At 62.0% G+C, this 19,870-nt stretch overlaps 2 protein-coding genes across 6 annotated transcripts; both read left to right on the top strand.

The window, feature by feature from the left end:
* The first annotated feature begins 460 nt into the window (after positions 1-460).
* Positions 461-6,783, top strand: MEN1 (menin 1). Of its 4 annotated transcripts, none has more exons than XM_045775515.2 (10): positions 461-552; positions 942-1,402; positions 2,290-2,498; positions 2,680-2,808; positions 3,101-3,141; positions 3,215-3,302; positions 3,996-4,132; positions 4,482-4,617; positions 5,100-5,264; positions 5,462-6,783. In XM_045775515.2, coding segments are annotated over exons 1-10 (1,851 nt in total). In that variant the 5' UTR covers positions 461-550; the 3' UTR covers positions 5,945-6,783. The 4 variants fall into 4 exon arrangements, with proteins under 4 accessions (XP_045631471.1, XP_045631472.1, XP_045631473.1 ...); XM_045775516.2 differs by having other exon boundaries at positions 499-564; XM_045775517.2 differs by having other exon boundaries at positions 545-655.
* A 322-nt stretch (positions 6,784-7,105) lies between these two features.
* MAP4K2 (mitogen-activated protein kinase kinase kinase kinase 2) lies at positions 7,106-19,561 on the top strand. 2 transcript variants are annotated; one of them, XM_045775481.2, is made up of 32 exons: positions 7,106-7,275; positions 7,384-7,441; positions 7,650-7,740; positions 7,837-7,901; positions 8,204-8,259; positions 8,609-8,656; positions 8,743-8,785; positions 9,179-9,251; positions 9,331-9,462; positions 9,545-9,607; positions 9,972-10,053; positions 10,144-10,251; positions 10,659-10,737; positions 11,247-11,305; positions 11,798-11,841; positions 11,958-11,996; positions 12,091-12,124; positions 12,248-12,353; positions 12,432-12,520; positions 12,603-12,644; positions 12,755-12,839; positions 12,933-13,012; positions 13,099-13,159; positions 13,242-13,359; positions 16,932-16,990; positions 17,063-17,166; positions 17,263-17,440; positions 18,210-18,278; positions 18,413-18,499; positions 18,724-18,794; positions 18,894-18,949; positions 19,056-19,561. In XM_045775481.2, exons 1-32 carry the CDS (start codon positions 7,180-7,182, stop codon positions 19,141-19,143), a joined length of 2,463 nt encoding a protein of 820 aa, XP_045631437.1. In that variant the 5' UTR covers positions 7,106-7,179; the 3' UTR covers positions 19,144-19,561. The 2 variants fall into 2 exon arrangements, with proteins under 2 accessions (XP_045631437.1, XP_087711121.1); XM_087854995.1 differs by lacking the exon at positions 7,106-7,275 and having other exon boundaries at positions 7,431-7,540.
* The last annotated feature ends 309 nt before the right edge of the window (positions 19,562-19,870 follow it).

Below are 19,870 nucleotides of genomic sequence, written 5' to 3'. Positions count from 1 at the left end.
ACGATTCTTTAGATGTTCCTCTTTGCAAATATATTAAATTTTCTCAAGATCAGAACTAGAGAAGAATTGTTAGACATACAGTAGACACATATACACGTTAATGGATACTGATCAATATCTAACTCAAGTGTTTGAACGCACTTACAGTACTCTGGGAGTGTTTGAAAATACCCCTTTGCCTCACATCTTGACAACACGTGACAGCCTAAACTCAGTGACCGCTTGCGCCTTTAATCCCGGGACTACATTTCCCAGAATGCACCGCGGTCCCACGGCCTACCTGGAGGGCGTGAAATGGAGTGACCAATCCCGGAGGATCTCAGGAAAGTGGCGCAGCCTCCACTCCTCACCTACCGCTGGGGATCCCGGAGAAGCGGGACTACCACTCCCATCAGCCACCGCGGACAGTCGTCCCGGCCACCATTTCAAATCGCGGCAGACACGGGAGAAGGCCCGGGACTTCACTTCCCGGCAGGCAGTGCGGCCTAAGGGGCGGAACTCCATTTCCCAGCAGGCTCCAGGCGGCGGGCGCCGTGGTGCCTTGTGTGGGATGTAAGCGCGGAGGTGGGCGCGGGGGACCCAGGCCAGGACTCTCCTTGAGATTTGGGGGGCATGGCCTAGGGGCGCCTTCCGGACGGACTCTAGGTGCCCGGGGGTACGGTCGTAGAGAGGGGGCGGGGCGGCCACGGAGGGTTCTCCAGCGGGGTCCTAGGGGCGCACCCCCATCGGGGCCGCGGCTCCTGGGGTTGTGGGGGATGAGGAGGCCCTTACAGCCTCGGCTGAGGGGTCTCCGACGGAAGAGAGGGAACAGATGAGCGGAGGGCCAGGGGGGCGGAGAAGCAAGAGAATGTAGGGAATGGGGGTGTAGAACCTTAGCCGAGCCTGGGAGGGGGCTCCCCGGTGGTGCCCGCCCGACCCTCCCTCCTCCGGCTCGCCCGCAGGCCGAGGCCCGCCGCCATGGGGCTGAAGGCCGCCCAGAAGACGCTGTTCCCGCTGCGCTCCATCGACGACGTGGTGCGCCTGTTCGCTGCCGAGCTGGGCCGAGAGGAACCGGACCTGGTGCTCCTGTCCTTGGTACTGGGCTTCGTGGAGCATTTCCTGGCTGTCAACCGCGTCATCCCCACCAATGTGCCCGAGCTCACCTTCCAGCCCAGCCCCGCGCCCGACCCACCTGGCGGGCTTACCTACTTCCCCGTGGCCGACCTGTCCATCATCGCCGCGCTGTATGCCCGCTTCACCGCCCAGATCCGTGGCGCCGTAGACCTGTCTCTCTACCCGCGAGAGGGGGGTGTCTCCAGCCGAGAACTGGTGAAGAAGGTCTCCGATGTCATCTGGAACAGCCTCAGCCGCTCCTACTTCAAGGATCGGGCCCACATTCAATCCCTCTTCAGCTTCATCACAGGTTGGAGCCTGACAGGTGGCAAAGGGCGAGAATCCTGTCTCACCTGGGGACCTTGGCCCACTTCTTCACAACACTGTTACGGTTTGCAGAGCCCTTGCGACCTGTAAGGCTCGTGAAGTGGGGCAAGTGTTACTACCCTCTTTGCAGCTAGGGAAACTGAAGTCCAGAGAAGGGAAGTGATATGCCAAAGGCACAGAATGGCAGGGCTGGGCCTGCACCCCAGTTACTTGACCCTGCCTCCTCAGCACCCCCATCCCTGCCATTAAGCAGCTCCAGGAGTCCCTCCGCCCAGTATGAGGCACGAAAGGCGGGAGTAGATTTGGGGAATAAGGAGCCAAAATCTGGCTACATTTGAGACTCTTAAAGTGAACAGATGAGGGAGGGGCTTCATGTCAAGGAGCTCAAGACTCAGGGTTTGCAAAGAACTTTCTTCTTTGCTCCAAGTCCATTTGACTGGCAGTCAGGTCCTGGAGTGCCCTGCTTCTGCCCTTAGCAGGAAAAGAGGACAGAGATAAATTAGGAATATCTACCAGTGGGTGTGTGAAGAAAGAGTGTTGGCCAGAGGGTCCTGTTTTTGCTGTCCCTGTTATAACCTAATAGGCACAATAAAACAATTATAATACGGTTGCAGAGAAAGAGAAGGGACAGGGTCAAAGGCTGGGTGGAGCTGTGGGAGAGCCAAGAAGTTCTTCCGCTGCAGCATGTCAAGGGGGAGGGAGGGGCTTCGAACACATAGGAGAAAGGGATTGAGAGTTGATGGGCAGGAGCATCTGGTTTGGGCACAGGCTTGGAGGTGAGGGTGGGAGGGAGCATGGCCCATCACCACCTGGCCCCTTCCCCCAGGTCAGAGTTCAGAGGACCCTCTTCCATTCCCTTCTCTTCCACAGGCACTAAACTGGACAGCTCTGGTGTGGCCTTTGCCGTGGTGGGGGCCTGCCAGGCTCTGGGTCTCCGGGACGTCCACCTGGCCCTGTCTGAGGACCACGCCTGGGTAGTGTTTGGGCCCAACGGAGAACAGACAGCTGAGGTCACTTGGCATGGCAAGGGCAACGAAGATCGCAGGGGCCAGACAGTCAACGCGGGTGTGGCTGAGCGGGTACTCTCCCTTCTCCCCGCCTTGTCCACTTCACACTCTCATCTCCTAGCCCAAGCCACCTCCCCTTTTCCTGGCACCATCTCCACCGGCCAAGAAGGGGGAGGCCCCTTTCCTGGCTGGCATTCCCTGGAGCAGGCGCAGGTGGGCCATCCTGAGACATCTGGTCTTGTCCTCTCCCAAGAGCTGGCTGTACCTGAAAGGCTCGTACATGCGCTGTGACCGAAAGATGGAGGTGGCGTTTATGGTGTGTGCCATCAACCCTTCCATTGACCTGCACACCGACTCCCTGGAGCTGCTGCAGCTACAACAGGTGAGGGCGCCCGTGGGACCCTGGGCGGGGGCACTCGCCCTTGCTGAGCTTCCGCTTCCCCTCTGGTAACACAGCTTAATCGGCTTAATCTTTGGCCTGGCCTTTCCCAGGGCTCTTGGGAGAGTGGAACTGAGATGTGAAAGGGATTTGACTCCCCTAAGGGGCTGGTTCCTGAATTCTGGCCCCACCCACCTGGTGGGAGGTCCCTGCTGGTGTGGCCCTCCCATCTGCCTGGTAGACCAAGACCCTCCTCACCTCCCCCACCTCATACGTCTCTCCTTCGGCCCCCTAGAAGCTGCTCTGGCTGCTCTACGACCTGGGACATCTGGAAAGGTCAGTAGGGGGAAGTGGCCAGGCTGGGCCTCAGGCGGCTGGGAGGCAGCCTGGGCTCATGACCCTTTCCCAGGTACCCCATGGCGCTGGGGAACCTGGCAGATCTGGAGGAACTGGAGCCCACCCCTGGCCGGCCAGATCCACTCACCCTCTACCACAAGGTGGGGACATCTCAGGAGGGTACAGAAGGGAGGCCCAACAGTGGCTGGTGTCCCCTTCTACCTGGGGACTGGGAGGGGGCAGGTGAGGAGAGAGGAACCTGCTGTGTATTGGGGGGTATCACCCACCCATTTCCCTTTCTGTATTTACCAGGCACGTGTTCAGTGTAGTCAGGGCTGTCTGAGGGGTATTCTGGGTTCCCCAGCCTGGGAGTGCTGGGGCCTGAATTTGTCCCCTCAGCCCTGCTTTTTCTGCTGCGTCTTATCGTCCTAGAGTATAACAGATGTCACATGTGGCGGGAGCACTGAGGAGGGGTTGTTAATTTCATGGGGGTGGGGTGGGGGGCTCAGGAGGGACACTGGGCTGGGCTTAGAAGGCTTTGGTGTTTGTGCAGGAGTGTGTCCGAAAGCCCGGGAAATGGAGGTGCCCCGAGCTTGGAGGATGGGTCCCTTCCCTTTCCTAGCCCTTGTTCTCTGGGGGTCCCTGCCACCTGAAGCCTGGCCCAGGCCTCAGCAGGTAGCCCTGCAGACTCTGGGGAGGAGCACCTGGGAGAGAGGATAGAAGCGGGTGGAGGTGAGGTTGGAGGCGGGACTCTTTGGGATCTGCCTACTGCCCCTCGTGGGTATGACCCCATGGGATTTGTGCCGTCCGGACCACTGGGGCTGCTCCCTGACGTCCCTCCACTCTATCCCCAGGGCATTGCCTCAGCCAAGACCTACTACCGGGATGAGCACATCTACCCCTACATGTACCTGGCTGGCTACCACTGTCGCAACCGCAATGTGCGCGAAGCCCTGCAGGCCTGGGCTGACACGGCCACTGTCATCCAGGAGTGAGGATCCCCCGCTAGGGCCTCAGGCCGGCCTTTCTTCCCCTTCTACCTAATTTCCAACCACCTTCATCCGGGCATGAGGCCTGGGTCCCCAGCCCTATCCCCTTTCCATCTGGTCCCTAGGCGGCCAAGGCCACCAGCACCCAGGAGGCTGGGACCCCTGATGAGGGCCTTACACCTTTCCCTGGCTCCACTGGCCTCCCAGTTTCCAGTCACCGACACCCAGCAGCAGAACCTGCCCCCACCCTGCTCAGACCCATCATTTCCAAGTGAAGACCCCAACGGCTCACCAGGTCCCTGGGGGTCCCTGCCATGGCCCAGACCCCACAGTGCCCTCCTGCTCTCACAGCTACAACTACTGCCGTGAAGATGAGGAGATCTACAAGGAGTTCTTTGAAGTAGCCAACGATGTCATCCCCAACTTGCTGAAGGAGGCAGCTAGCCTGCTGGAGGCTGGCGAGGAGCGGCCCGGGGAGCAGACCCAGGTGACGAGCTGGGGCTGCAGCCCATGTTCGCCTTGCCCCCCTGAGCAGGGCTCCCCGGCCCACGACACAGGGACTGCTGCGTAGGACTGGGGCCTACCGGGGGAAGGTGGCCCTGCACGGAGAGCTGCAGTCTCTGCTGCAGTAGGGGTTCCCGGGCCTGGCTTTGAAGGAGCCAAGGCTATTTTAGGGGTTTCTACCCTGTGCCTTCAGGTAAAAGGGGTGGAAGCCCATCTCTGTCATGGTCAGTGATCCTCATTCATTTGAGGGGTGGGATGTAGGTAAGGGATGTCTTCTGCCTTCCCCCAAGTCCGGGCTAAGGGACAGGTTTTATAAAAGGAAAGAGGCTCTAAGAGATCTCTTCCCGTATGCTCACCTGTTTGGAAGCCAGGGCTTTTTGCCTAGGCAAGGGCCTTGGACTGTGCCCTGTGATAGGGGGTGCCTAAGGGGGAGTCTAACCTGTGCCCTCCTTTCCCCTTGCCCAGGGGGCCCAGAGCCAGGGTTCTGCCCTCCAGGACCCAGAGTGCTTCGCCCACCTGCTGCGGTTCTATGACGGCATCTGCAAGTGGGAGGAGGGCAGCCCCACGCCGGTGCTGCACGTGGGCTGGGCCACCTTCCTCGTGCAGTCCCTAGGCCGGTTCGAGGGACAGGTGAGGGGCGGCTGTACAGGGTGGTGGTGGGGGGGTGTCAGGGGGTGACGGCAGCTGCCGAGGCAGAACCTTTGTGGTCCTGAAGAGGGTTGGCTTGTCCCCTTTGGGTGCAGAGAAGACTGAGGCCCTGGGACTCGACGGCCTGGGGTTCCAGCCGCTGGCCTGCAGCCCCTCTGCCGCTTCTCGTCCCTGCCCAGGTGCGGCAGAAGGTGCGCATCGTGAGCCGGGAGGCCGAGGCGGCCGAGGCCGAGGAGCTGTGGGGCGAGGAAGCGCGGGAAGGACGGCGGCGAGGCCCGCGGCGTGAGTCCAAGCCAGAGGAGCCGCCGCCCCCCAAGAAGCCGGCACTGGACAAGGGCCCCGGAGGAGGCCAGGGGGGGATGTCGGGCCCCCCTCGGAAGCCCCCAGGGACAGTCCCCGGCACTGCCCGAGGCCCTGAAGGAGGCAGCGCGGCTCCGGCACCAGCGCCCGCAGCGTCGCCACCACCGGAGGGCCCGGTGCTCACTTTCCAGAGCGAGAAGATGAAGGGCATGAAGGAGCTGCTGGTGGCCACCAAGATCAACTCGAGCGCCATCAAGCTGCAGCTCACGGCGCAGTCGCAAGTGCAGATGAAGAAGCAGAAGGTGTCTACACCTAGCGACTACACGCTTTCCTTTCTCAAGCGCCAGCGCAAGGGCCTCTGAACTACTTGTCAGCCCTTGCGGTGAGGGGAGGAGGGTACTGAATCTGGATGGAGGCGCCACCCTAGTCACCCCCAACGCCCCCTCCCGCCCCTCGAGCCCCAGCCCCGCCCCCGGGCCAAGGGAGCCTAAGCCCCTCCTCCAGGCCCCACCCCCACCCGGAACCCGGGCTGCAAGTTGCTGGAGTACGGACTACTCCAGGGCTCTGCCGGTCGCTGGAACTTAGATCCCGTCCCCCAGAATCCCAGCCGGCCAATGGGAACCTCACTTTGAGCTCCATCATTAATCTTTAAAGGTCCAAGCACTGGAAACAGGCCCCACCTCACAACCGAGGCTCTAACCTTGGGCCAGACCAGGGCTGCTCCTGGTGGCTCCCGGCCCGTGGGGCTGAGGTTTCGCCCTACACCCCAGAAGCCCAGGTGCCGCCTCCAACCCGGGAACCTGGGACTCCGCTCAGCCCCCCTAGGAGTACATTTTCGCACTTCAGAATTCCACCCCTTGGGAATCCAAGCCCCCTACCCCAAAGAAGAACTTAAAACTTTCAGAGTTTGGAAATCCTAGCTTCTTCCCGTCTCTGTCCTGCGAGTCTGGGACACGAAACGCAGCCTCCGGCCTGTGAATCCTGAGACCCGCCCCCTTCCTGACCAAACTGGCTCCAGATCAGAGCAGACCTCTTTCCGACCCTCTGGGAACCTCCCCGAGGTCCAGCCCGTCTCAGGGGACTCCGGAGGAAATCTGCAGGGGTTTGCGAGTGGGTGAGGGGAGCCTGATCTCTTCCTGTTTTGTACATAGATTTATTTTTCAGTTCCAAGGAAGATGAATACATTTTGTAAAAAAAAAAAAAAAGTACACGTCCGTGTTTCATCGGGGAAATTGCGGGAGGGGCGGGCGGGACGAGGGAGGGGGGATCCCTCTTCCCTTTGCCTTGTGGCCTTTGGGCTCCCCACCCGGAGGGCGCCGGGAACCGGTGGCTGACCGAAGGGCTTCTGCCGGGCGGTCTCCGCCCGGCCTCGGGGCTTCCCCTCCCCGCCGAGGGCCTGTCCCGCGGGCGCCTCCTCCCGGCCGGGCGGCGGGGCATCCCCCTTCTGGCCCCGCCCCGAGCCCCGGCCCCGCCTCCGCGGCCTCGGAGCCACCCGCGCCCGCCCCGGCGGTCCTGCCCCGCCCCGCGCCGCCCCGCGCCGGCTCCGCGGCTCCGCAGCTCACTACCGCCCGCCCGCCGGCCCGCCCGGCGCCGGGCAATGGCGCTGCTGCGGGACGTGTCGCTGCAGGATCCGCGGGACCGCTTCGAGCTGCTGCAGCGCGTGGGGGCCGGGACCTATGGCGACGTCTACAAGGTGCGCCAGGCGGCCGGGCGGGGAGGGTGCCGGCTCTGCGCCCTACCGCGCATCCAGCCCCCAGCCCCGCCCCCTCCTCATCCCGCTTCACCTCCTCCGCCCCTGCAGGCCCGCGACACGGTCACGTCCGAACTGGCCGCGGTCAAGATAGTCAAGCTAGACCCAGGTGAGGGCCCGGGGCCAGGGCCTCTGCGCTGGAGGGAGGGCAGAGCGCCCGGTGGGCGCTGAGCTGAGAGTTGGCCCCCTGAGAGGCAGGCCCCAGGAGGTACTGTCACTTGGGATCTTTCTGGCCGGGATGTGCCCATTTTGCAGATGGGGGCACTGAGTTAGAGCAATCCCTCTGCGCCACCCCCATGATGCCCTGTGCTCCCCAGGGGACGACATCAGCTCCCTCCAGCAGGAAATCACCATCCTGCGTGAGTGCCGTCACCCCAATGTGGTGGCCTACATTGGCAGCTACCTCAGGTGAGGCTGCTTTATCCCCTTGCCTACTACCCCCAGGCAGCCCCCATGTGGCCCTGCCATGTGCCCACCCCAGTTCTGTGTCCTCCTCCCCGCCAGGAATGACCGCTTGTGGATCTGCATGGAGTTCTGTGGAGGGGGGTCCCTGCAGGAGATTTACCACGGTGAGGGCCAGGACTCCAGGCCCCAGAGGGCCACAGCCTTTCCCAACCCACCCTTCCCCCGCATGGGGCAGGAGAGGAGAGCTAGGGTCCTGGACTGGGGCTCTTCACTCCTCACTGGCTGTGTGACCTTGAGACAAATGGTGTCCTTCTCTGGGCTCTGTATCCCAGGCCGCGCAGGGAGGGGATGTGGCCAACACCTCTTTCACCTAGCAGTGCCTTCTGCTTCCCCCCACACGGGATGGCCTGGGAAGGTCAGCATATCCTCCAGACCTCCATGCCAGCCTTCACCCCTTCTATTTCAGCCACCGGGCCCCTGGAGGAACGGCAGATTGCCTATGTCTGTCGAGAGGCACTGAAGGTAGCTGGGCCCATAAGGCTGTTCACACCCCCAGTCCCCAGGAGCTGTGGGCAGGGAGCCCAGCTGGCCTGGCCAGTGTGTGTGTGTGTGTGTGTGTGTGGGTGTGGGTGTTGGGGGGTGGGTGGAGTGCCTCAGGCAGGGCTGGCCTGAGGGGTTGTGGGTCCTGAGGGGAAGGGGCCCCAGCCCTTTTGCCGGAAGTAGCACATTTCCCTCTTGGCTCGGTCACTTCCTGTTTGGGGAGAGGGGAGGAGGAAGCTGCTTGGGTGGGGGGCCCCAGTCGTGAGAGGGGGCTCAGGAAAGGGGGGATAGTCCTGGGTGGCTGCTCTCAGGAGCTCCTCTGTGTCTCCAGGGGCTGCACCACTTGCATTCTCAGGGGAAGATCCACAGAGACATCAAGGTAGGAGTCTGGCCAAGGGCATCCTGGGAGGGAGGGGGAGGCTCTTGGGGGCACCAGACGGGATTTTCTCTCCTCCATTCCCACAGGGAGCCAATCTTCTCCTCACCCTCCAGGGAGATGTCAAGCTGGGTCAGTACCCCGGGGACACAATCAGGGTGAGGGTTCTGTGGGAGCTTGCCTAGAGTCTGCCCTCAAGTGTTGGGTGTCCTTGAGCAAGTCACTTTACCACTTAACCCTCAGTTTCCCCATTGAGAAAGTGGAACCGTCCTCCTTCCCCACTAGAAGTTGGATGTGGTTGGATCTGTATGGAGTCTAACCTGGGACTATGCGCTTGGTCAGGGATAGAAGGTGGTTGACCCCTCCCCGAGGGGGCCCTGGCCTTGCCTGGGACCTGTGGCAGTTGTGGCTGAACCCGGGCCACCTGCTCTCTGAACCCTTCAGGTGCATTCGGAGCCTCAGCCCCAGAGGTGGGTGGGGAGTGGTAGCCAGAGGGCGGGTGGGAGCCGCTCTTTCTCCCTGCAGCCGACTTTGGGGTGTCGGGTGAGCTGACGGCGTCCGTGGCTAAGAGGAGGTCTTTCATTGGGACTCCATACTGGTGAGGCTGTGCCTTGGGCTGAGGGGGTGGGGGGCACAGGTCGGGCACCTGGCCATCCCTTCTGTGACCCCGCCTCTAGGATGGCCCCAGAGGTGGCCGCCGTGGAACGCAAAGGAGGCTACAACGAGCTCTGTGACGTCTGGGCCCTGGGCATCACAGCCATCGAGCTGGGCGAGCTGCAGCCCCCTCTATTCCATCTGCACCCCATGAGGTCCGCTGAACACTTACTTGCCCCCTTGCCTGACCTCGAGGGCCCTGCTGACCTTGTCCCCTGACCTCCGTGCTCTCCACAGGGCCTTGATGCTTATGTCGAAGAGTAGCTTCCAGCCGCCCAGGCTGAGAGACAAGACTCGCTGGTGAGGGCCCACATGCCCTGCTGGGGCCTCCTTTCCAGCAGTCTCCACGGGGGCGGAGAACCTTCAGCCAACTCCCAGGGTGCAACCTGAGGAGCCCTGCGCTCTCGGCCTTTGTGGACCATCTGTGGGAGGGGCCTGCCCCTGCCCGTGGGCCGGGGACCCGTGTTGGCAGGGAGGAAGGGCAGATGGTTAATGATGGAGGAGCGAGGAGCTGCCGTGTCACAACAGCAGGGTTGCCTAGGACAGCTGCCCTTGGCCTCAGTCTGGCTTCTTCCTGGAGAAGACTCCCTCCTCTGGAGCTGGCAGGATGCCCCACATGAGGGCTAACCTGGGTCTGGGGGCGGGGGGCTCTTGTGCCCACTAGGACCCAGAATTTCCACCACTTCCTCAAGCTGGCCTTGACCAAGAACCCCAAGAAGAGGCCTACAGCAGAGAAGCTTCTGCAGGTGGGAGATGGGGGTGGGGCCGGAGCCTAGGAGTTTGCAAGCAGGGGCCTGGAGGCCGGGAACCAACCTGTGCCCCCCTCAATCCTCTAGCACCCATTCACAACCCAGCACCTCCCTCGGGCTCTCCTCACGCAGCTGTTGGACAAAGCCAATGACCCCCACCTGGGAACCCCCTCCCCAGAGGACTGTGACCTAGAGGTGAGTGAGGGCAGCTGAGGAAGGGTTCTCGGCCTGGCCAGGTGGTAGGGAATGCAGAGGTGATAGGGGCTCAGTTCCTTTAACTTGAGTGTTTCCAGCACTGGGAGCTTTTCTGCAGGCGAGCCCACCTGTTAGAAATCTTCCCTGGGCCCATCTTGCGCCCGGTACCCCCCACTTGATAAATTCCTGCCCTTGGCTCAGGCTGACCCGACCATAGCTTAGCTGTCTTCTGGTTTCTGTGTGATCTTTGGCCAGTCGCTTGCTTCTCTGTTCTGGTTTTCTCATCTTTAATCTTACGATGATCTCCGAGGGTTGTTGTGAAAATGAACTGTGGGTAAAGCACTTCCAGTGAGACCTGGCGGGAGCCGAGTGCCGGGTGTGTGCCAACTGTTTGTGCTCCTTCCTAGACTTATGACATGTTTCCAGACACCATTCACTCCCGGGGGCAGCACGGCCCGGCTGAGAGGACCCCATCGGAGATCCAGTGTGAGTCTGCTCGGGGGGCTATGTGTGTGTGTTGGTGGGGGTTTGGCGGGGCTGTGAGTGTGGAGCTGGGGGGGCTGTGTGTTGGATCTGTTGGGGGGGCTGTGTGGAGCTGGGGGGCTGTGTTGGATCTGTTGGGGGGGCTGTGTGTCGGATCTGTTAGGGGGGCTGTGAGTGTGGAGCAGGGGGAGCTGTGTGTCGGATCTGTTGGGGGGGGCTGTGAGTGTGGAGCTGGGGGGGCTGTGTGTCGGATCTGTTGGGGGGGCTCTGAGTGTGGAGCGGGGGGGGCTGTGTGTCGGATCTGTTGGGGGGGCTCTGAGTGTGGAGCGGGGGGGGCTGTGTGTGTGTATATCTGATGGGGGGCTATGTGTGGGGATCTGGTGGGGGGCTGTGTGCGTGGATCTGGTGGGGGGACTGGGGATCTGGTGGGCGGCTGTGTGTGGGCATTTGGTGTTAGTATGGAGGTCAGTCGGAAGACCACCTTGCTAACTCGGGTACCCTGTGCCCCCCAGTTCACCAGGTGAAATTTGGCGCCCCACGCAGGAAGGAAACAGACCCACTAAACGAACCGGTGAGGGGGCTGGTGGTGCGGGAGGGGCAGTGCGCAGGGGCGGCCCAGGGAGCTGGGCTAGAGGGTTGAGCGTGTCAGATCCTTGAAGCAGCAGTCACTGCCCTGAGGCCCCGGAAAAGCCGTGACACTGAAGGGTGGGGGGCTCCTTCCTGGGCACAGTGACCACGCTTTTCTAAAAAGTGGGCCTAGCGCAGACTTGAGCCCCCATCCCACCAGCTCAGCACGGTTCTGTCTGCTGTTTCTGTGTCTGCACCCAGTTGTCCAACCCACCACCTCTGGCCCTTGCTGCCCCTCTGTCCCCTTCTCTCGCTGTTTGTCTGTCATTTTCTTTCAGTTTCTCTGTCTCTCCTTGTCTCTCACTCACAATTCTCTTGTCTGTTCACATGTCATTTTCCATCTGTTTGTCCTCTCTCTCCCACAATCTCTCAATCACCCTCCCATGTTGCTTCTCTTTGCTTCTCTTTTGGCCTTCCTGACTTGGTTTCCCCGTAGTGGGAGGAGGAGTGGACGCTGCTGGGAAAGGAAGAGCTGAGTGGGTGAGTGGGAGAGAGGGAAGCTACAGGGGAGGGGTGAGTGGGGGAGAGGGAAGCTACAGGGGAGGGGTGGGAGCAGCAGAAAAGGCTGACTTCTGACCTCACCCCCTCCGGCCCAGGAGCCTGCTACAGTCCGTCGAGGAGGCCCTAGAGGAACGGTGAGGTGCTGGGCCTGACGGTGGGGGGCGGGCAGCTGGACCTGGGGCTCAGTCACATGTCACACCTCATGTCCCTCTGGTTTGTCCCCCACAGGAGCCTGACCATCCGGCCGGCCTCAGAACTCCAGGTATGGAGTGGGGGGAAGTTGGAGCTGGGGGTGGGAGAAGCCTATAGAGGGTGCAGCTGGGGTGGGGTCTGGTTACGGGGGACCTGCTGACAGCCAGGCTCGGTCCCCTGACTCTCCTGCCAGGAGCTGGACTCCCCAGATGATACCATAGGAACCATCAAGCGGGCCCCATTCTTGGGGCCGTCCCCCCCTGAGCCTCCAGCCGAAGACCCTCTATCCAGCCCCCTGGGTGAGTCCAGGCTTGGGGCCCAGGAGGCAGGCTCGGGTGGGGCTAGAGCTGTAATTCACAGCCGGTCTGTGCCTGTAGGAACCCCACCGCCACCTCCCCCAGGCCCGAACAGCCCCCCACTGCTCCCCACTGCCTGGGCCACCATGAAGCACAGGGAGGATCCTGAGGTGAGGGGGTGCTCCAGAGGGGCTGGGAAGATGGGAGGCTGGGGGTGCCACCTTGGCCCTCACTTTTTCCCCTCCCTTCCAGAGATCGTCCTGCCACGGACTCCCCCCAACCCCCAAGGTGCACGTAAGTGTTTGTCCCGCAGCCCTGCCACCCTGCAGCCTCCCCCACCTATGCCCCCCCTTCTACCCCATCCCCCGCCTGTCTTCTTCACCAGCCTCTTGCCTTCTCCCCAGATGGGCGCCTGCTTCTCCAAGGTCTTCAATGGCTGTCCCCTGCGGATCCATGCTGCTGTCACGTGGATTCACCCTGTCACCCGGGGTAGGCCGGGGCAGGGAGGAAGCAGGAGCCCGGGAATCCCCAGCTTGGCCCAGGGGTTGTGACTGACCTCTGACCCTGTACCCACACCCACAGACCAGTTCCTGGTAGTGGGGGCTGAGGAAGGCATCTACACCCTCAACCTGCATGAACTGCATGAGGATACACTGGAGAAGGTGAGGCCTGGCTAGCTTGGGAGGGAGAGGGCCCCGGGGGCTTGGGGTGCTGACTCGCTGTCCGTCAATCACCCTGTGGCCTCCAGCTGATTTCACACCGTTGCACCTGGCTCTACTGCGTGAATAACGTGCTGCTGTCGCTCTCAGGTACAGGTCGGGGCACGCAGGGGCCGGGGCCTGCCCCCCTGCCGGCCCGCCCTCTCTGAGCCCCTCTCTCCCTCCCCACCAGGGAAATCCACGCACATCTGGGCCCATGACCTCCCAGGCCTGTTCGAGCAGCGCAGACTCCAGCAGCAGGTTCCCCTCTCCATCCCCACCAACCGCCTCACCCAGCGCATCATCCCCAGGTCAGGGACCGTGGGGAGCCTGCGCGCGCCGCGGGGTGGGCAGCGGGGAGGCAGAGGGATGGGAATATGGTCTTGCCTGTGACCGGGCCTGTGATCGCAGATGTGGCTTTGCATCTCTGAGCCTAGTTTCCTCACCTGTCGGAGCCGTTGGTAGCCCCTGCCCCGGGCTCCCGGGCCCTCAGGGAAGCGAGGACACCGTAGCGAGGCAGTCGTGGTCGTTCGGGTACGGAGCCAGCGTTGACCAAGCACTTGCTATAGGCCTGGTCCTAAGCTGGGCTTGGAGACAGCAAATCCAGTCCTGGACGGCCAGTACCTGGCCCTGGAGAGAGCCAGGGGGAGAGCTGGGAGGGGCGCAGAGGCCTCCGAGAGGCCAGCCGCCTGAGGCCATGGCGTTGGCAAGGGCACGGTGGGCTTCCGGGCAGATGAGTTTGGGAATGGCGTTCCGGGTAGGGGAAGAGCACCAGCGAGTTCTTGGGGTGATCTGGGGAGTCGTAAAGCGTTTGGCCTGAGGGAGGAGGGCGGGGCAGCCCGAGGGGAAGACACGTGGGTGGCAGAGCCCTTCCTTTGATGCCAGGCCCAGGATCTGGGTTTTGTTCCCCTGGCAGCAGCACGGGGAGCATTTTAGAAGGGTCCCGCAGTATGTCACTCCGGACTCTTCCTGTTGCAGGCGATGCAAGTCAGCGACTTAAGCAGAAAAGGGAATTTGGGGGTCCACGTACTGCAAGTTCAGGAGTAGGGTTCGCTTTGGGCCCCGCTGGATCTGGGCTTACATGGCTTCATCAGGAATCTGCCTGCATCCCTTGGTTCTGCTTTCCTCTAACACCTTCCTCCGCAGGGAGGCTTTCCAGTCCAGGGAGGGAGGCCGCCGTTCCAGGCCAGCGTTCCATTAGCTAACAGCCCTGTGGTACGAGCACCTCTGCTTCCAAGTAATTCCCACCAAGTCCAGGGGCCAGTTCTCATGGGTCTAGCTTAGGTCCCTGCCCACTCAGAGCCCGTCACTGTGGCCACGGCATGAGGTGCTCGGCGGTGGGGGGGGGGGCGGCCTGAGTCACGTGTCTCCTAGAGCTGGGGGTCAAGAGAGACAGATGAAGACTAGGGGCATCTGCTGGCTGGCTGTGCTCGCCGTGGTCACAATGACTTGGAGGGGAGGCTGGTGAGAGGGCACCCCAGAAGGAGGTCGGCATAGTGACCTGAGGCGGTGGGGGGAGGCTACAGGGTGGTGAGAGCTGGACGGACCTGAGCCATATTCACGAAGCGGGGTTGACAGGATCTGGGGCCTGACTGGAGGGAGCAGGAGGAAGAAGGGAGGGGCTGGGAGACCCCCGGGGAGCAGATCGTGTCGCATGTTTTATGAGGTGTCCGGGGGGATGTCCAAGGTAGAGTCCCTTGTTCAGTCATTCAGAGGGTGTCTCCTCAATACCTAGTATGTGTCTGGGGGTCTCTGTAAACTAAAGAGTCCTTCGTAGTCTCCTGACTTCCTTGTCACAAGAGACAGACCACAAACAACCAACATAAACAGGGTGTTCTGTGATGATGTGCAGAGGGGAAAGTGGTACGTTCAGCGTGGGGAAGGAGGAGGACCAGGAGGGGTGGGGCCTGGACTGTGGTCAGGAAGGACCTTGCTGAGGCGGTGCTGTTTGAGTAAAGACTTAGAGCAAGCCTTGTTGATATCTGGGGAATAGCATCCCAGGGGGCGGGGACGGCTGGTGCAAAGACCCTGGGGCAGGAATAGGCTTGGCCTCTTTGAGGAACAGCAAGGAGACTGGTCTAAACAGATGAATGGAGCGCAGGGAAGATGATCTGGGAGGGCCCTGTAGCCACAGTGAGGCCTTTGGCTTTGACTCAGAGCAGCCCGAGGTCTGCTACAGAAGAGTGACGTGGACTGAGGTTTTCAGGGCATCCCTGTAGCTGTTGTGTTGAGAATAGACAGAAGGGGTAAGGGGAAAGCAGGGGAACCTGTCAGGAGGTTCTTGTTGTCAGCAGGTGGGAGGCAATGGTGGCGTGGGCCAGGGTAGCAGTGAAGAAGCTGAAAAGCGGCTGAATTCTGGTTTTCTTTTGAACGTCGAATCAGCAGGATTTCCTGACGGTGGATGGCAGAGAACGAGGAGTCAAGGATGACTCCAGGGTTTCTGGCCTGGGCAACCGGAAGGATAGAGCTGTCATCAGGTGTGGGTGGAGCGGAATTCAGTGTTGTCACACTGAGTTTGAGATGTGCGAATGGGACCTCCACCGGCCGTGGGCTAGGTGTGGCTGAATTCGAGGAGGGGTCCGGGCTGTGGGCTCAGATGTCGCCCTGCCCAGGTGGGTGGTGGGAGCTGGTAGGGGTGGTGGGAGAGGTCAGGCCAAGTGGCTACCCCAGCTGGGGAGCTGCGGGCCCAGGCCCTTCCTGCGGCGGGCTCACTCACGTACCCCATCTGGAGCCCTGCGGCCCTGGGGCTTCCTGAGCTCAGTCCCCGAGCAAACCTCTGCTTTGTCCCAGGACCTGCAGGAAACAGGCCCCAGCTAGTCACAGGCAGCTGGGGGGGTGTGTTTGGCAAGTCACGGTGTCCACCTTGAACATAAAAAGCAGAGAGACAAAATTGTGTGGAGAAAAAACAGATGCAAAAAAATTCCTGCCTCTGTCCCATCCAGAGGCCAGCTGGGGAAGAGAGTGGCCGGAGCAGAGGGAGAGAGGAGACAGAGGGGCAGAGAAGAATGGGCGAGGGCTGTCTCGGTGGGGCCCATGTCCCCGCAGAGGACACACATGGCCTGGGTCGCTGGGAGGAGGTGGCAGGCCTCCGGACATGTCACCCTGTTCCCCAGAGGAGGAAACAGGCTCAGGAGGTCCCCTGAGGGCTTAGGGGACAGCCAGTAACCAAAGCAAGGACGCTACCTCCTCGCCCCCTGCCACCAAGGCCAGCCAGCCGGCCCCCGTGGTGTCGCTCAGCTGAGGCTCAGCCGTTTGTTTGTGGTTTTCTTGCAAGTCTTAACCTTCTTGGGCCCGCCTGCCCTTCTGTGACGCGTGGCATGTGGCCTGCGGAGGGGGGACCGCCAGCCATGAGTGCTCTGACAGCCTCGCAGGGCTGGAGCCGCTGTGGGCTCCAGCCCTCTCCCTGCTCTTGCTTCTTCATTCCTGTCTGCTTCTAGACCTTGCCTTCGCCTAAGAAGGATTTTCAGTGACTGGCAGGAGGCGCTCGAGTAATAATGGAATGGGAAAAGCTAGCCCTGCTGAGTGCACGCTGTGTGCGGGCTCTGCTGCCGGCCCTTCTCCCCACTACGGGGCCGGTGCCGCGGTTACCCCCATTTTCCGGATGAGGACGTTGAGGCGGGGGCAGGTTAAGTGAGGGGCCCGAAGTGGCCCACTTAAGGGTACTTCTATGACCACAGCCCCGGGCTGCAGGCTCTGGAGGCGTGTGCCGGAGCTATGGGACCGGGTCCCATCCCGTGCCCCCCACAGCTAAGTTGCTGTGCGTCTCCCAGCCTCAGTCTCTCCCCCGTAAGGCAGGGAAGGGGATAGTGCCCTTCTCGGGGCTCTGTGGGGCCTTGACCACGGATGGCACCCATGACACACGCCTCGGTCGTCACCCCTGCAGGCGCTTTGCCCTGTCTGCCAAGATTCCAGACACCAAAGGCTGCCTGCAGTGTCGTGTGGGTAAGAGCCGGGCTCGGGGTGGGGCTGGGGTCACAGGCCCGGCCTGGTCCCCACTGCCTCCCTGTCTTGTAGTGCGGAACCCCTACACGGGCAGCACCTTCCTGCTGGCCGCGCTGCCCACCAGCCTGCTCCTGCTGCAGTGGTACGAGCCGCTGCAGAAGTTCCTGCTGCTGAAGGTGGGGGGGCGGGGGGGTGGGGGGGTGGGGGGCCCTGGGTGGTGGCAGTGGGTCTGGGGGGAGAAACGGAGACCTGAGCAGCCCTGCTGCCCCCAGAACTTCTCCAGCCCCTTGCCCAGCCCAGCAGGGATGCTGGAGCCGCTGGTGCTGGAAGGGAAGGAGCTGCCGCAGGTGTGCGTGGGGGCGGAGGGCCCCGAGGCGCCCGGCTGCCGGGTCCTGTTCCACGTCCTGCCGCTGGAGGCTGGCCTGACGCCTGACGTCCTCATACCACCTGGTGAGCCGGAAGGCTGTGTGTGTGTGTGTGTGTGTGTGTGTGTGTGTGTGTGTGCGCGCGCGCACGCGTGTGTGTGTCAGAGAGAGTGAGTGGGCTAGGGATTGTGTTCACCGCAGCTTACGGCTCCATGGAGAGCCTGGAGGCCCAGAGCTCCTAGCCTCCCTTCAGCCGGGCTTCTGTAAAAGACTTCATTAGACCACAGGGCTCGACAGCTAAGAAAAACCTGACCGAGACCACAGGGGGCCACAGGGACAGAACCAAACCGGGCAAGGCGGGCGCCAGAGGCCTTCATTCTGAGCAGGGAAGCAGAACCCTGGGTTGGGACAGCTCAGGGGAGCAGGGCGAGTGGCCGTGGGTTAAGAAGGACAGGTAGCTGTGCCCCAGGCCCTGAGCGAGGGGCCTCCCAGACAGGCCTTCATTCTTAATCCTCACGACGGCCCGCAAGGTTGGCATCGTCCTGCCTGTGTTACACACGAGGGGACCGAGGCTCAGAGATTTCTGTCACAGAGTGCTTCTCCTGGCTCCAGCAACCCTGCCCCCCGCCAGCTCCCTGGGACTCCCCTCTGCCTCTCTACGCACCTGCAGGCGGGTCACTTAGCCACTCTTGAGCCTCAGTTCCCCCAGCCGGCCTGCGCGGGAATCAGTCGGGCTGCTGTGGGTTGAAATGCACTTGCGGAGACAGCTGGCTGTAGCCGTCCCCCGGATCTATTTCGAGGGGCCAGAGCGGGGCTGGTGGCTCAGCCAGGACGTCTCCCTTGTCTGCTTGCAGAGGGGCTCCCGGGCACAGCCCAGCAGGTGATCCAGGTGGACAGGGACACAGTCCTAGTCTGCTTTGACCGTGAGTACCCCTGAGGTCAGGGCTGGGGGCAGTGGAGGGGGTGAGGGGAGAGTGAGGGAAGCCATGTGAATGTGGGTCTGCCTCCCCATAAGGGAGCCACCCCATTCGCACCCACCAGTCCTCTCCCTGTACAGGCTGCGTGAGAATCGTTAACCTGCTGGGTGAGCCCACGTCCACACTCGCACCTGTGCTGACCTTTGACTTCCCCATTGAGACTGTGGGTGAGTGAGCCAGATGGGGTTGGGGGCGGGAATATCCCCAGCCTAGAGCATGTGATGTGGCCCAGGGGCCCGGGAGGCAGGTGCCACAGCCCCTCTCAAGAGCCACACCGGTCACCTGCTGTCTATGAGGACCTCTGTGGCCCAGACCTGGGCCCAGGGTGTGGCTGGGGAAGCCAGCGTCCTCAGGGCAAGTGCAGGGCAGACGGCAGCCTGGTTGCTCCTAGTGTGTCTGCAAGACAGCGTGCTGGCCTTCTGGAGCCATGGAATGCAAGGTCGTAGCCTGGACACCAACGAGGTCAGTGGGACTCTGGACCCTGGCTGCCCCTGATCTGATTGTCCCTACCTCTTAGGAGAGGACCCGCTGGGGTGGCCTAAGTACCACTTTTCTTCCCAGGTGACCCAGGAGATCACAGACGAGACAAGGATCTTCCGAGTGCTTGGGGCCCACAGGTAGGACTTGGCACCCCGACCTCCCCTTCAGATGCCCCTGAGGCCATATGGACGTGTGCACAGGTCTTCCCTGCCTCACTTATCTCCGGTTCTCTCTCCCGTCCAGAGATATCATCCTGGAGAGCATTCCCACTGACAACCCAGGGGCTCACAGCAACCTCTACATCCTCACGGGCCACCAGAGCAGTTACTGAGAGGGCCGGGTCTGGCTGGTGGCCTCCCCCCACCCTGCCCCCAGGCCTTGGCTACAGCCCGTTTTAGGCAAAGGGGCCCCTCCTGGGTCAGAGGAGCCCAGGCTCTGCTGGTCTGAAGGGCAGAAATAATCCTGAGAAGAGTTTTGGGGCTGTGGAGGGGAGGGGAGGGGAGCCCACCCCAGGCCCCCCGCAAAACTGGACCAGAGGAAGCTGCTGTCACCTCCCCCTCCCCTGTGGGCAGCTCAGGCCCCGCGGCAAGGGCCTCGGGCAGGGTGGGGGCAGGCCCAGGCTACCCATTCCATTTTGTTCCACGTTTCCTTTCCATTCTTCCTGCCAAGAGCCTGCCTCTGCACCCTGCCCTGGGGAACATGGTATTTAAAAGAGAGACTATATTGGTATTAAAGCTGGTTTGATTTTACTCCGCTGACCCCTCTTTGTCGGGGGTGGGGGGGAGAGCTGAGCCCACTGTCTCATCTCCTCCTCCATCCCACCCTCCCTCCCTCCAGCACATCTCTCTGTGGCATCAGGGAAGGGGGGACACCAGTGTTGGTGGCTCTCTAATGGGGGAGCCGGGCAGAGCTGATGGAGAGGCCAGTGGCCCCAAAAGGCATCTCAGAGGCACTGTCTTCCCGGGCTCCCCTGCTCAGATTGAGCCTTCAGCTTTGAAGTGTGAGGCCTCTTTTGTGGCCAGAGAATCATGCAGATGGGGGGAGGCCGGGCTGAACAA

This window comes from Ursus americanus, chromosome 24 (genome assembly GCF_024610735.1).
Source record: "Ursus americanus isolate L20-20 chromosome 24, mUrsAme1.1.p, whole genome shotgun sequence".
Lineage (NCBI taxonomy): Eukaryota > Metazoa > Chordata > Mammalia > Carnivora > Ursidae > Ursus > Ursus americanus.
This window is presented reverse-complemented; position numbering and strand designations above follow the sequence as displayed.